Source organism: Temnothorax americanus, unplaced genomic scaffold, assembly GCF_048541705.1.
Source record: "Temnothorax americanus isolate GAGA-0224 unplaced genomic scaffold, ASM4854170v1 Scaffold312, whole genome shotgun sequence".
NCBI classification, from domain to species: domain Eukaryota; kingdom Metazoa; phylum Arthropoda; class Insecta; order Hymenoptera; family Formicidae; genus Temnothorax; species Temnothorax americanus.
The window spans coordinates 7,501-23,097 of NW_027509456.1; the positions used below are offsets into that span (position 1 = coordinate 7,501).

The 15,597-nt window shown below is 36.3% G+C and overlaps 1 protein-coding gene across 2 annotated transcripts; it reads right to left on the reverse strand.

The window, feature by feature from the left end:
- Positions 1 to 13,217: 13,217 nt before the first annotated feature.
- On the reverse strand, positions 13,218 to 14,363 carry LOC143901078 (uncharacterized). 2 transcript variants are annotated; one of them, XR_013257968.1, is made up of 3 exons: positions 13,946 to 14,363; positions 13,629 to 13,829; positions 13,218 to 13,540 (listed from the first exon to the last, which is right to left on the reverse strand). XR_013257968.1 is itself a non-coding variant. In XM_077413035.1 (2 exons), exons 1-2 carry the CDS (start codon positions 13,869 to 13,871, stop codon positions 13,358 to 13,360), a joined length of 426 nt encoding a protein of 141 aa, XP_077269161.1. In that variant the 5' UTR covers positions 13,872 to 14,363; the 3' UTR covers positions 13,218 to 13,357. The 2 variants fall into 2 exon arrangements, 1 of the variants encoding a protein (XP_077269161.1); XM_077413035.1 differs by having other exon boundaries at positions 13,629 to 14,363.
- Between the last annotated feature and the right edge of the window lie 1,234 nt (positions 14,364 to 15,597).

A 15,597-nucleotide genomic window follows, 5' to 3' on the forward strand; every position in this document is an offset into this window, starting at 1 on the left:
GGCGAGAACTGACGATTTTTGAAAAAAAAAAACAAAAAAAACAAATATATATTTTTTGGGACTTAGGAAATTTTGCAGAACTCCGGCGAAAACTGCCGATTTTTGAAAAAAAAAATATATATATATATATTTTTTTTGGGGAACTTATGAAATTTTGTAGAACTCCGGCGAAAACTGCCGATTTAAAAAAAAAAAAATCGCTAGTCCCAGTAACCGCACATCGCCGTTTAGAAAGAGTATTTCTCGATCGAGCAAAGTTGTTACTACGGGAATTAATTCTGGTGTTTTGATTTTTAAAAGAAAACAAAATACTCGTGTGGAAAACCGATTGATAAGTAAGACTCAATTGTTGAATAATATATCTGCAATAAATCATGGGCATGCTGAATCTGTTGCAACCATTATCAGAAAAATTGTTGCTGTTTACATGGAGAGGTTATGTTACGGCGAATATATTTGGGTTAAGGCTTGCGGTTCCACTTGACGCCACAAATGCTTTGAAGCTTCGTTTTTCTTCTTTTCTTTTCGTCATTGAAAGAAAGGAGAAGAGCAAATGCTAGCAAGCATTTGTACATTTCAAGTGGACACCGCAGCTAAAATATCGTTTGTGCGGCACTGGGTGGGACATTACCGAGTAAAGGCTGTGCGGACACTGGTACATTTGAGCTTTTTATCATTTTCGCGGCATAAAATAATAAATGACGGAATATTAAAAAAAACATGGCAGTGTTTTAGAAAAACTAGAAACCCTAAGCTTCAAGATGGTTCAAGTCATTTGTACCAAGCATGCGTCTAAATAGGCTAAATTTGTATCACAATCTGAATTGGGTGGCTTAAGTGTGCGGCCACTGGTACGTTTACCTTAAATTAAAAAATCAACCCAAGTAGTAGCTTCAATTTTTTTTTAACAAAATTATATCACAAATCTGTGTTACCTAACTTATCTCAAGTGATGATTCAAAAAAGATGTGAAATTTTTAAATTGCGAATTGTATATAATATATATATTATATATATATATTATTTGTAGTCCAGAGTATGTTCCGGGATGTTACGTTTTTGAAATGTACAGTCCGGAATAAACGCATATATATGTAATAGATTCAAAAAATGTCCCAAAAAATGCCGTAGGAATAATTTTTCCAGGACGCCCTGGAAATGCCAAATGTCCGGAATATCGATATCAAAATAAAAGTCCCGGAACATACTCCAGACCTACATATATATAAACTTTGCTGAAAACTCTTCAAGCCAAAAGGATCGTTTAGGCCGTGCTTTCGCAGTCTCTATGCGTACTGAACATCGAGATCAAGCCAGTTTTTGCCCTTTTTGCTCTACGCGAGGTTTCTGTCCTCGCTGAGCTGACTTTAGGACACCTGCGTTATCTTTGACAGATGTACCGCTCCAGTATATATATATATATTAGGTTGGGGAAAAAGTAATCCATTATTTTTTCGTTTATTTCAAGGCTTTATTTAACATAGTTAGGATTGTTCAATTTGGGTCAATATGCACCGTTTGTTTCTACAATTTGTTGCCTATTTCAAAGGTAATTTCATGATGCCTCTCTCATAGAAGCCCTGGTCCCTAACCTGTGCGAGGTGCATCTTTAACATCGAAATTACCGGAACGGACTCGACGAAACCAAAAATTGCGCGCGATTGGCTGTGACAGTATCGGGACCATAAACACCATTCACCAATTTCAGCCGCCCTGGCTTGCATTTTCGCCTTTAATCGAAGCAAAATTGTAAAATATTTAACCGAATTTTCTCTTTGTTGATGTCCATCTTTTACGCGCTATAAACTCAACTAAATCCGACCAATCACAAAACAGTTATAGAATAACCCAATGCGATTAATACATAACGTGATATATATCACTCTAGCCCATCTAGCGAAAATAATTGATTACTTTTTCCCAACCTAATATATTGCTTTGGAAAATAAAAGTGCAACTATTTAACAAAAATAAAACCCAAAGTGTGGACATATCTTTGTTTTCCCATTTAAGTATCTTCCTATTTAACTCAAGTGATATATAGCTTTAGTTCTATTTAACAAGATTATAATATTACAAAGAATCATTTTTACAAAGAATTAAAGAGGGGGTAACAGTACAAAATAAAAATATTGAATTAAAATAAATAAACTAAATCTGTCTTGTAAAGAAACCCCTGGCGCGCTCTAGACTTTCGAAATTTAATAAAGTACAGAAATTGGTGATTGAATAAAAAACAAACATAATTTCGAGAAGGAATGTGACGAGAGTAAGAAAAAGCAGCCGCCAAGTTTTTTTACAAGAAAAATTATTTATTTTATTTTAATATTACCATATTTTATTTTGTATTGTTACTTTTTAATTTTTTTGTGTAAAATAATTCTTGTAATATTATAATTTTGTTAAATTAGAATTAAATCACTTGGGTTGGAATAGGAATGGGAACACAAAGATATGTACTACTTGGGTTTTATTTTTAAAAATAATTGCCACACAATTATTTTTTAAAGCAATATATATATTCTCTTTGTATTTGGCGTAATTTAAGATTCACATCTTTTTGAAATACATGTTACTTGGGTTAAGTTAGGTAAACACAAATTGTGATATAATAATTTGTTAAAGAAAAGTTGAAGCTACTACCGCTTAGGTTGGATTTATATACATATCACCTTAGGTTGAATTAGGTAATGTAACTTGTGATATAATTTTGTTAAGTATTACTTACCTTCGACAAAAGTTTACTTTAATCGACTACATCTCTATGATGTAATTCTAATTCATTAATCAGACATTTGTATCGCGGTGGTTGCAGCAGTAGAAAATAAGCAATAAAATGATTAAATTTTAACCAGATTCATATGTGTTCGTTCAAACCATATTTCGTGGAATGCACTAACTTTGAAATGCATGTTATCTTTGTTGATCTCGACTTTATAACTTTAAAATTATGTTTTCATAAATAAGCGATTTTTCGGAACTATTGACTAGTACTAACACATTTCGGCATTTTTGACCACTTCTGGACATTTTGGACGTTATTTCGCGACGAAACGACTTTCTTCTCACACAAAAAATTTCACGAAAAATTAAAATTGTATGTTAAATTGATAAATTTGTGCAAATTTATGTTGAAAATTTAGGAAATTTTCTTGAAATTATCCAACTGATTGATACAGCTATATGACATACTGAGACTAGTGATAGAGATACGTGTTATATAGAGAAACATTCATTACATTCCTAAACTTATGTTCTGTTTTGATTTCTCTTGCCATTTTTAATACAGTACACATGTAGGCGAGGGTGGGCGGGGGGTGGATCATTTCGCGTGGAAAGTTGAAAACTTGTACAATGATAGACCTGTTTCGCCCTGTAAAAAGGGATGGGGTGGGGTGGGATGAACTTTGCTTCGCGTGGATAGTTCTTTGGATAGCATTGTACTTTTCACGCGAACTGAGGTTTATCTCCACCCACCTCTTTCTGCGGGAGAGGGGCGATAAGAATATTATTACATTGTATGACATAAGACTTAAGCGAAACTAAGGACAAAAATTCTCTATTATTTTGAGATTTTTGGAATAAAATGGCAAATGCATTAATAAAAATCTGCGAATAAGCGTGCATCCGTGTGCAATTTAGCGATAAGAGATAGCCTCGAAGTAGAGTCGTTATTCGCGCTTGATAAACTTGAAAAATTATTTTGATACATATAGAGCGTACGCGATATCCCGATTAGAAATTGAGGTAGGCCCAAATGAGGATCATATTATAATGTTTGCCCGATTTAGTTGTCGGGACCTGATAATATTGCCTTATCGGGACTCGAATGATCATATAACGCCAGGTCTTTATAAGGTTTTTATAAGGAAAATATATCAGTCGGCCCAGCACTGGCTGTAACATCGCGCCGACGTCGGCATAATATCCAAATGATATAATCGGCCTGATGTTCGGTTTATGTTTAAAATAAATTGATCGACGGGAATTTCGTCGACCACCCGGCGTTTTTAATATATTAATCCTCGCTTACCTTTTTAATATATTTATCCTCGAGAGTCGCCAATATCCCGTCGTGTATAATATATTCGTTTTCTTGGTTTTGACGAACTCACGCGACTAACTTCGTCGATATGTTACCATATTGTGCCGACTTCTTTTACATCTATTTATAAAAACTACCTGTCTTCCATGTCATTAACCTTCTCATGTTAAAAAATATGAAATATTTAAAAAGATATTATTATGATACACATTTAATAAATATATTTAAAATATATGGGCCAGGAAAAATACGGCGCAAATACGTCGTGCTTTTCAAAATTTCGGAAAGTTGTAAACACGCGAAACATGTGTACTCACTCAGTTTCGTCGATAAAATTGTTTTAAAAATCAGAAATATTGTTTGTTTAAAATTAAGGTAAAGTCGGTATAATGGGACGCTGTCACGACAGCGAACGCCTCTGGCGCGAGCATAAACAACCCTCGGGCTTGACACGAACTTGCCTGAGATCACCCGGTTGTCGCGCCTACTGTTCCGACTGCACGATTTCAAAACGCGCACGCGTTTTCTAATTTACGTACACCGCGCAACTCTGTACGTCGCGGATCGATGTGATTCGTCTTTCGCGAGGCAACAACCCCCGCCGAGGGTCTCTTCTCGGGACGAAGGTTGATCGATATTGATCCGCACTTTCTTCCGTTTCTGCCTCGCTAAGGAGGAAGTCGAGTTGGTCGTTCGTGACAATTAGCATCTCGGGAGTGTTCTCGAAAGTAATTGCGCGAAATCCGTATTGTATCATCGCGAGTCGCACCCGCTCGATTGGTTGCCGCGTGAAACTTCTCATTTCACAAGTTTTTCTGTTCGCCAGCAACGACGTGGCGAAGCCAAAGGACCAATCACGTGATCACCGCGTGCGGTAGCGTGATTCTTCAAGAGAGAACCGTTTTGCAATCATGGTTTACGCCATCTGCTGAACACATATTTAACCGAATCGAATAATGGCTGATGCGAATACGAAGAGAAAGCTGTGCCAATAACGAGACGAAGAAAAAGAAGAAGAGAGAACCGTGTCGACGGCGAAACCGTCACACTAATCAAACTCGTTTTTCGCGAGTGCCTCTTTCTCGAGCGTTGCGATAAACGCGCGTAAGCTCAGATGAGCAGTTTAATCCTTGTACAATATACGCAGGGAGTTCGATCCCGATATCGACCCCGCTCGCGGCCATCTTGTCGTGCCGCGCCGTTCTCATCGTTACCGCGGAAATACCGATCGCATTACAATACAATATAAAACCGGAGAGTAGCACATCTCGGAGATAAAGTAAAAACATTGCAGTCAACGTAAAGTTCGAGTCGAAATGAAAAGAAGGTCGCAACGTATGTAGATCGGAGCCGTTATCGTAAACAATGTAATCGGCCAGGGAAGGAAACCGAAGGCTAAACATTGCTTACGATAGGCAAATAAGCGTGGTGCAGAAAATCGGTATCCGATTGGAGGTTTAAGCCGAGGCGTTGTTGACTAATGTATAGAACCTCCGAAACAAGTCGTTTATGATAAAATCTTTCGTGATCCAAGATCTCAACGTTATCCCAATTAAAGTCGTGATTATTTTGAGTTCTATGATCAGTAATCATAGGGTGGGAGGAACTATTTCTATTGATGTGGAGACGATGTTCGGATATTCTGGTTTTTAATTGTCTACCAGTTGGTCCCACGTATGATGCGTCACAATCCCGGCAACAAATCCTGTAGACCACATTACTCGTTGAGAAACGCGGAAGGGCATCCTTCTGAACTTTGATAAATTTGTTTAATTATTAATACTGTAGTATGATAAATGAGTGTCTGATTGCCTGAAAATATTTTTAAATTTGATAGAAAGTGACGGAAAATACGAAACGGTAAACCATTTTTTAAAAGCGGCGTTGTCTACAGTATCATTCGAAATTTGTTTTTTTGTTTGTTTGAAAGAGACTTTTTAGACGTTCATGCATTGTGTTGAAAATGAGATCAAGAGGGTAATCATTGTTCAAAAAGATGCTAACAATATATCTTAGATTTTTTCGTGAAACCTTGGATGAGAAAGCAAAAAGGCTCGGTCGATAAGGCCCATAATGGTACCACGCTTTTGAGACGAGGGGTGACAAGAATTAAAGTTCAAATAACGCTCCGAAAAGGTGGGCTTATGATACCAATCAATTTCGATAAGACCATTGTTGTTGATAATGGTGGTATCTAAAAAATTGAGTTTGCTGTTACCGACCTCTATGGTAAACTGCAAACGTGGATGGAAAGAGTTGAAAGTTTGTGAAGTAAGATTAGCCATATCGGAAGAAATGGCCATCGCGATGTTATCCACGTATCTATAAAAGAACGGTAGGGAGAAGCTAAGAATTCTAATAGCCCTCGTCTCAATATCTTATAAAACTAAGTCGGCAAGATCGGGAGACAAAGGAGAGCTCATGGGAGAACCAAAATTCTGTTTATAAATATTATTGTGAAATCTGAAAAACGTAGAATCCAGAATAAGTCGTACCGCGAGAACAAATTCATCCTTAGGAATATCGCAATTTTTTGAGATATGTTCCCATCTGTTGCAAATACTGTCTATCGCTAGATCAGTAGGGACGTTAGTAAAAAGTAAAATCACGTTAAGGGAAACAAGAATATAATTGTTATCCAAAGATGAACCGTTCAAACAATTAACAAGTTGAAAACTATTTTTAATGTGGCTATTGGCTTTAGGAATACTAGAAGAAATTATGTTGTGTAAAAATCGGGCTAAGTTATGTAAAGGTCCATCAATTGACGAAACTATTATTCTTAACGGATGGTTTTGTTTGTGAATCTTAGGAAGTTAATAGGCTCTCGGAAGTACTCCATCGCTAACATAGTGTTCGAGATTCTGTTAACGTTGCGCTGTCCGATCAGATGGCAGCATCGATCGGGTAACGACGCTCGATCACCGCGGTAGCTCGCGCCCGCACGGGCGCGCTCATCGCCAACGTCTTCCTCACTTTTGTGCAAATGGCCGCGCGGTGACTAGACGCATAACGTGTGTTCTGTACGGTTCGATTATTGACTTCGGTTAATCGTGCACATCGCAGTGCTCACGCTGTTTTAGATCGTATCATAAACTGTGAAATAGACCGCTCATCAACTCTGGTGCCTCAACACGACGACTCAAGCTCACTCGTGCGCGAGTGCCGACCGCCACGTGTCTCATCGGCTCACGGGCGACTCACCACACGAGGAGGGCAATTGATATAATTGTCGCTCGCCTGCAACGATCATACAAAGACTTCTCTTTTATACACCGCTCATCGATTATCAGGTCAGACTGTAACAATCTCGATACACGAGGGGCAAACCGCTGCAATGCCAATGCCTACTAATGCACTATTTCTGGGCATTACTGCCGATTTTTTTTATCTAATGCCCACTAATGCCCTAGTAATGTCCAAGCAATATTTTTGTTTGTTTCGGTGATAATAAAATAGAAAATATAATGTATACAATATAAAAAAGAAGTATATGCATTGTAATATATAATATTTTATGTTCTTTATTTTATATTGTATGCATATTTTTTATCAGGTAACTTAAAATTATACGTAATGCATTTCTGTATAAAACATTCATTATATATATTTATGCTTATAATATCACATACATTTGTTAAAAAATATTATAAAATTAATATTTATTATAAAACAGCCAATTAGACTGCGGATATAATAAAAATAAAATCTACATAAACATATTTTAATATTATTAAATAAACTCTTATTAACTCTCTTATTAACTTATAAACTCTTTGCGTGTAACTAAAAAATCTTTTTAATATATAAACAAAATAAAATTTATTATTTAAAGTTTGCAAATAGGTACTACAAATAAAAGAGTATATATACTTAATTTTCTTTCTTAAGACTAGTTGTATCTATTTATTTCAACGTATAAATTTCCAGCAGAAAAAAAATGTTCAAAACTCAAAATGTGAATTTTCTTGCTTCTAACGTCATAATCCCAGTCGCGACAAAGAACTAAAAGTCTTAATCAATAAGAAATCTACGTTTTGTTAGTTTATATTTTTTATGTATAGCCGCTAAATCAGAAGATTTTAATTCAAAATGTCCGGTTCCAATTAATTCAATTGGACCGTAAAAAATATATTCTAATTCAACAAACGTAACATCTTCATCGCGTGGCCAAATATAAGAATTAAGTTCAGATTTTAAAAATTTCATTTTCACTTTGTTGTCATTACGATGATCAACAACCCGGCCAATATAATAGTTGTCATCATAGAAAACAGCATAATACTTTTCTAATAATATTTCAGGTATGTTCGCGTTACAAACGTTTGGATCATTTTCAAATAAACATTCTGCTTTTGACTCATTATGCATTTGATCTTCTTCAGAAAATATGGAAACTTTTTGGAGATTTTTTGTTTCTTTTTAGGTTGCATTTTTGTACAGCTTTTCGTTCTTTTATTTGTTGTTTTGTTACCGGTGATAAATCTTCGTAATCTATCCGTGCTGACTTTACCTTTACATTCATCAAGAAACCAACAATAAGAAGATTTTTTAACAATCATTATTTTGTCATTTACTGTAACTTCCACAAAAGGCGAGTTTTCTGTTATTAATTTCTGTGATAACTGTTTTGAAAAGTCTTTCAATTCTAGATTCTTTAACTTATAATCGTTAGAATTATCAAATAAACCTGAGTTGTCAAACATCTTCGGTATTTGTGCTTCTAGCATTTATAGTGCAATTGTTATCAATTTCACGTTCTACATCATCGAATTTATAATCATTTTCTAACATTTGTAAAGGGATATCAACACATTTCCAATCTGTATCACTTTCTATTTTCATACCTAATTCCTCAGTATTTTTTCTAGCATTTTTTAAAGCCTCCTCAACAATTTCTTTGATATTTAAATTTTGTATGACTTCATGTGTAAGAACATTTTGAATTTTTGACGCTTTTTTGTCTTCTATGGGAAATTTAAATATCGTTGAAAGATCATTTGTTATAGCATCTATCTGTTTAATCCTATCAATACGATAAATTAAATCTTTTATACTAAAATTAATGACAGTAGAATAAGTGGAAGTCATAGATTGAGCTGTCCGAAAAAGCTTTTCGCACATTTGGCTGCTAAAAATTGTCGGGCGAAACATTTGAGGCATCAGAGTTTGGCTGTTCTTTTTAAACAATGTAATTAGTTTGATTAAATTATGTGCATTTAATTCTATACACAGGTAACAGTTACTAGTTAAAAAATTGTCTTTTATAGTATAACGCTTGTTTCTTTTTATCCATGCTCGCCATATTCTTAGAAAAAAGACTGAGTACCACATATAATAAACTCGAATACGTAAAGGTGTAGATTCATCTAGGAAAGATAGTATTACAAAATTCATTATATTTAAGTAAGCAATTGTGCCGTTAGTATTAGCGATTTGTTTTAAATGACTGATTACAGATGAGGAACACATTTTTTCTCCTGCAGAGTAATTCATTTTATCTTCTTCTTTTAAATCCCAGGAAGTTAGAAGATGTTTATCTTTGGAAACAGTTTTTATTAAATAGTGAAGATGATCTACAGTAGCCAAATAATTTCCCATTTGAAGCATTATCCCTTCTTTTAAAAATCTTGTCCGCAATTTAGTTATAATATGTGTTGTATCTTGTACATAACATTCTTCTACTTTATCCATATTAACTTGAAACCAAGGCCACGCCGTGCTCCACGGGAATATTTGATTTAAGATTTGATTGCTTATAATCGGTAAGCAGTTATTAATACGCATTGCTTTCAATAAGCGAATGTCACCGTCAGATGAAAAATCTATAATAGTAATGCCAAATTTTTTTGCTTCATTTTTCATAAAATTCTACCGCTCAAGAATATCTTTTGCATCAAATTTATTATCTGTGCTAAACAAAAATAAACAATATGCAGGGACATCGCGAGATAAAGATTGAGCCATTATTACATATGCATACGTAGCTTTACTACCAATTTTAAAAAAATTTTGTATAACTTCTGCAGATGTAGCAACATAAAGTACTTATTGAAGGTAATGCGTTTGGTAAATTCGCGTGTAAAGTTTCATATAGTAACCTTCCCCCTACACTGTTAGAAGTAGTGCGTGAATATCACACACTTTATCGCGTGTGATGTGTGTCCGCCGTTTTAAGACATCTGTTAGTGTGTTACTTTTCACGCACGAATAAGTGTTTGATTACCTCTGTGAAGTTAGCACCCCATCTTTAAAAAAATCATTTTTTTCTTTAAGTTCTGAATGCACCCCGAAGAGTTCTAGAGTTCCTTGTCAATTTTAGAAATAGTTCCGGCGAATAAAGCTAAAAGAACTGTTGATGAATCTTGGGGGTGCTAATTTCACAAAATGAAATCACTAAATCAGCGATAACAATAAAAGTAGTAAAAATATTTAATTAGGATTTCTTTTAGAACTCGTGATGTGCTACCCAGAACTCTCAACAGAACTCCCAGAACTTTAAAAACATTATTTTTATTTTACTCAAAAACGGAATATATCGAAAACTTTTTATATATCGGTCGTAGCGCCTCGAACATTAATAGTTTTTGGTAGAACTCGTGAGGTGCTACCCAGAACTCTCATAAAATTGCCCGGTTTACGAAAAAAAAAATGTTATCTTTCGGAACTTAGAAATTTTTCGACCTTACATACGAAAAATCTCGAGAACTTTTTATATATCGGTCGTAGCGCTTCGAGCATTAATAGTTTTTGGTAGAACTCGTGAGGTGCTACCCAGAACTCTGATAAAATTGCCCGGTTTACGAAACAAAAATTTTATCCTTCGGAACTTAGAAATTTGTCGACCCGACATACGAAAAATCGCGAGAACTTTTATATATTGGTCGTAGCGCTTCGAGCATTAATAGTTTTTGGTAGAACTCGTGAGGTGCTACCCAGAACTCTGATAAAATTGCCCGGATTAATAAACAAATATTTTATCCGTAGGAACTTAGAAATTTGTCGACCCGACATACGAAAAATCGCGAGAACTTTTTATATATCGGTCGTAGCGCTTCGAGCCTTAATAGTTTTTGGTAGAACTCGTGAGGTGCTACCCAGAACTCGGATAAAATTGCCCGGTTTACGAAACAAAAATTTTATCCTTCGGAACTTAGAAATTTTTCGACCCGACATGTGAAAAATCGCGAGAACTTTTTATATATCGGTCGTAGCGCTTCGAGCCTTAATAGTTTTTGGTAGAACTCGTGAGGTGCTACCCAGAACTTTGATAAAATTGCCCTGATATATAAACAGATCTCGCGATTTTTCGTATAATCAAAAAATTTTTTTTTAATTTTGGGCATTCTGCTTTGAGTTCTGGGTAGCACCTCACGAGTTCTACCAAAAACTATTAATGCTCGAAGCGCTACGACCGATATATAAAAAGTTCTCGCGATTTTTCGTATGTCGGGTCAAAAAATTTCTAAGTTCCGAAAGATAAAATTTCTTTTTCGTAAACCGGGCAATTTTATTAGAGTTCTGGGTAGCACCTCACGAGTTCTACCAAAAACTATTAATGCTTGAAGCGCTACGACCGATATATAAAAAGTTCTCGCGATTTTTCGTATGTCAGGTCGAAAAATTTCTAAGTTCCGAAGGATAACATTTTTTTTTCGTAAACCGGGCAATTTTATGAGAGTTGTGGGTAGCACCTCACGAGTTCTACCAAAAACTATTAATGTTCGAGGCGCTACGACCGATATATAAAAAGTTTTCGATATATTCCGTTTTTGAGTAAAATAAAAAAATATTTTTTTAAGTTCTGGGAGTTCTGTTGAGAGTTCTGGGTAGCACCTCAAGAGTTCTAAAAGAAATCCTAATGGCAAAATTAAATATTTTTAATACTTTTATTGTTATCGCTGATTTAGGGATTTCATTTTGTGAAGTTAGCACCCCCAAGATTAATCAACGGTTTTTTTAGCTTTTATTCGCCGGAACTATTTCTAATATTAACAAGGAACTCTAGAACTTTTTAGGGTGCATTCAGAACATGAAGAAAAAAATGATTTTTTGAAAGATGGGGTGCTAACTTCACAGAGGTTGTTTGATTATATTAGCGTGTGTGACTCGTCACACAGCTGGAGATGTGTAATTCTTAATTATGTGTGTGATTTTTAATGCGCCTATAAATGTGTGAAAAAGGGTCGCAGCTACTTTTATACACGCATATATGTAATTTGGTAAAGGCATTTTTTACACGTTTCTTGCCGTTTATAATTCATAGACGTATATAATAGACTGAGCATTCCCATTGGAGATCTTCCGACAAGATCTGAAGGACAGAATATATGCTTGCAGCGGCGCTTTCCTTTTCTAACATTTATAGGTTAGGATACGATTAGAAAAAGAAATCGCCACTGCAAGCATATCTTCTGTCCTTCAAATCTTGCCGGAAGATCTCCAATAGGAATGCTCAGTCTATTATATACGTCTATGGATTATAAACGGCAAGAAACGTGTAAAAAATGCCTTCACCAAATTACATGTATGTATGCGTGTATAAAAGTAACATTTTAAATTTAAAGTAATGACATACAATGAGATGTAATATTTTAAAGCAATAGAAGTTTATTAAAGTATACAATGAAAGTAAGTATATTGCGCGAGAATATCAACTTGGGCAAATTTTTATTACGTCAATAAAACTAATAATGTGCTCGTGAAAATGGTAACTGTCATTGAAGTTAGGTAATCATAAATTTGATCAATAAACTAATCAGAAATGTTATAATGTCGGATAACGCGCAAAAATGTAAATGGTACATAAAAATGTAAGAAGCTCAACTCAACTTAAAACAAATTTTGCTTTTTTTAAATACCTACATTAAGAAAAAAATATTTAGATTAAAAAAAAAATGTATACCAAATATTAACTCCAAAGCTTAACTCAATTTAAAACAAATTCTGCTTTTTTATTAAATACCTACATTAAGAAAAAATTTAGATTAAAAAAAATAATGTATATAAAATATTAATTCCAAAGCTTAACTCAACTTAAAACAAATTCTGCTTTTTTTTAAATACCTACATTAAAAAAAAAATATTTAGATTAAAAAAATAATGTATACAAAAAATATACATTATTTTTTTAAATCTAAATATTTTTTTTAATGTAGGCATTTAAAAAAAATAGAATTTGTTTTAAGCTGAGTTAAACTTCTTGACAAATGTGCAAAATTTAGTTGGAAGAGTTTTTTAGGTTTAGGAATACCTATAACTTCAAAATCAATTAAATGAAAAAAATTGGAGTATGACTTGGGATACATTATGTCACACACATAGTACATGCCTATAAGAGAACGAATACATGAGGCAACAGTTGGGTTGTCCACAGCCAATTCCACTTCTTTGTCCGCAACAATAAATGCCTGAGATACGCTGGTGTTCTAAGAAGATGACCAGGCGGGGAGATTCATTCTCTTCAGTTTTGAGGATGTCAGATGACTCGTAAATCTGAAACAGAAATATCACCACAAACCTAGGATTAGAGATCAAATTTGGATTTTATTCAGTGCATAACACAAACAGAAATTTTACATACCTTACATGTGGTAATAGCTTTGCATGAGCTCAAAGCCTTGTTAGAAATCAATGCTTTCTCAGCTTTCATTAACAAGAAAAGTTTCTTTGACTCGGTAGTTGCATTCTCCTTAAAAAGTTTGCTGAGTTTCTCTAACAGAATGTCAAAATTCTGGACAGCATTGTTTTTCCAAATTCCAAGTAGATCAAAATCATGCTGCAGCTGAAACGTAATAAAAACCAATTTTAGGCTAGAAGAAGACATCCTGTTATTACTGTCTTTAGTTAACAAATTGAAATATGTTGAAAGGGTCACATGTACGCTCCGTTTTCACGTACTAATTCAGAGTTCTTCAAGTATGTATGTAGATTTATTGTGTATCCCCGTAGGGTTTACAAGGCGTTTTTTATGAGGAACGTACCCAAACCTCTTACAAATCACTCCCTTACGCGCCTGGCCATATGCGACCTTACATTTCATTTATTTCCCCTCCCTTCGTCTTTCATTTATCCATCTCCTTCCGCCTTTTTTGCTTTAGCCATTTCTCCGCTTCCCTCCTTTCTGCCACTGCTCTTTCTCTTTCCTTCCTTCTCTCTCTCTCCTCCCGCTCGCCGCCTTCCCTCCTTCCTATTCTGTCTTCGCTCTGAAACAAAAACCCACTTCCTTTTCCCTCCCCTCCTCTTTACTCCAGCCATCTCCCTCCGCCTTCCTTGCTTCTGTCATTTCTCCGCTTCCCTCCCTTCTGTCACTGCTCTCCTCCCCTCCCTCCTTTTCTCTCCCTTCTCCCGCTCGCCGCCTTTCCTCCCCCCTGTTCCGTTCCCGCTCCGCCCGTCTCCCTCTTACTCTCCTTTCTTCCTATGGTCCTCGTCCTCGTCCGTATCCATACCCTCGCCTCCACCGCTTTATCCTCGTCCATCTTCACCCTTAATCTACTCCCCTAGCGCATCCTTTCTCCTTGCCTCCAAAGTCCAGCTCACGCGCGCTCGTCACCCTCTCCTCCACCCACTCTGTCTCCTCCGACCTTTGCCCCATCCCTGCCATCGTCTCTTTCCTATCCAGTCTTCCTTCCGCTCCTCCACGGTTTTTCTCCTTCGCATCTCCCTTACACCTTTTCCTTTCACCTTCCGTATACCTTCCTCCTTTACACTTCACCTCTGCCAGTGCGTCCAACTTTGTTGCTTCCCTACCTCTCCTCTCAGTCTTGCCATCCCAGCTGCCTTCCAGCGCCGCCGTCACACTTTCTTCCATTTGCTGCGCCCTCTATCCTCTTCGCTTTCTCCACACACCTCTCGCTCATTACCGTCCCGCGCTGCCGCATCTATTATTCTCCTCCTCCGTGCTCATCATCCTCGGCGCGCCTGCGCGAGCGCCGCGTTGCTCTCGCGTCTGCACTGTTGCCCCCGCTCGTCTCCCCCCTCTCGCTCCTTCAGTCACTTTCTAACCTCCATATTGCTCCGTCTTTCTCATCCTCCGTTTCTCTCCTCCCGCTTCGATTTTCCCTTCTCCTTCACTTCCTCATCTTCCTCTCCGCTTTCTCCATCCGTTCCACCTCCTCCGTCCTCTCTCTCTCCTCTCTCTCTCACTCGCACCACGTTCACTGCTCCTCTCTCCTTGGGCCGTCCACCACGTCCAAGTCCGATCGCCCTCCTCCAATCACGAGATTATAATAATGTAATACTATAACACGTCTCTTAAAGATATATAGTAAAAATTACGCGAAGAAGAATAGAAACGAATAATGCACGTTTTAGACGAAAACGATATTGACGAAAGTGCGAAGTTGACTGATTACGAGAAACAACCTGACACACGGATGAGCGATGATTTTATGTTCGAGTTCTTCAAGTAAGGGAACTGCTTCAAAATAGTAGAGCACCGAGCACCAGTTTCCTTATTTACAATCCAATCTCTGCGCATTTTATTTGTCTTTGACATTAATATTTTCATGTGTTGCAAATTTATTGCACACGAGTTTGGGTCTTTTAATTTT

Coding starts and splice junctions, on each gene's coding strand:
- LOC143901078 (XM_077413035.1), bottom strand. CDS start 13,871: ATGTCTTCTTCTAGCCTAAAATTGGTTTTTATTACGTTTCAGCTGCAG. Junction 13,541..13,628: donor AAGCTATTACCACATGTAAG/GTATGTAAAATT, acceptor TTTCTGTTTCAG/ATTTACGAGTCATCTGACAT.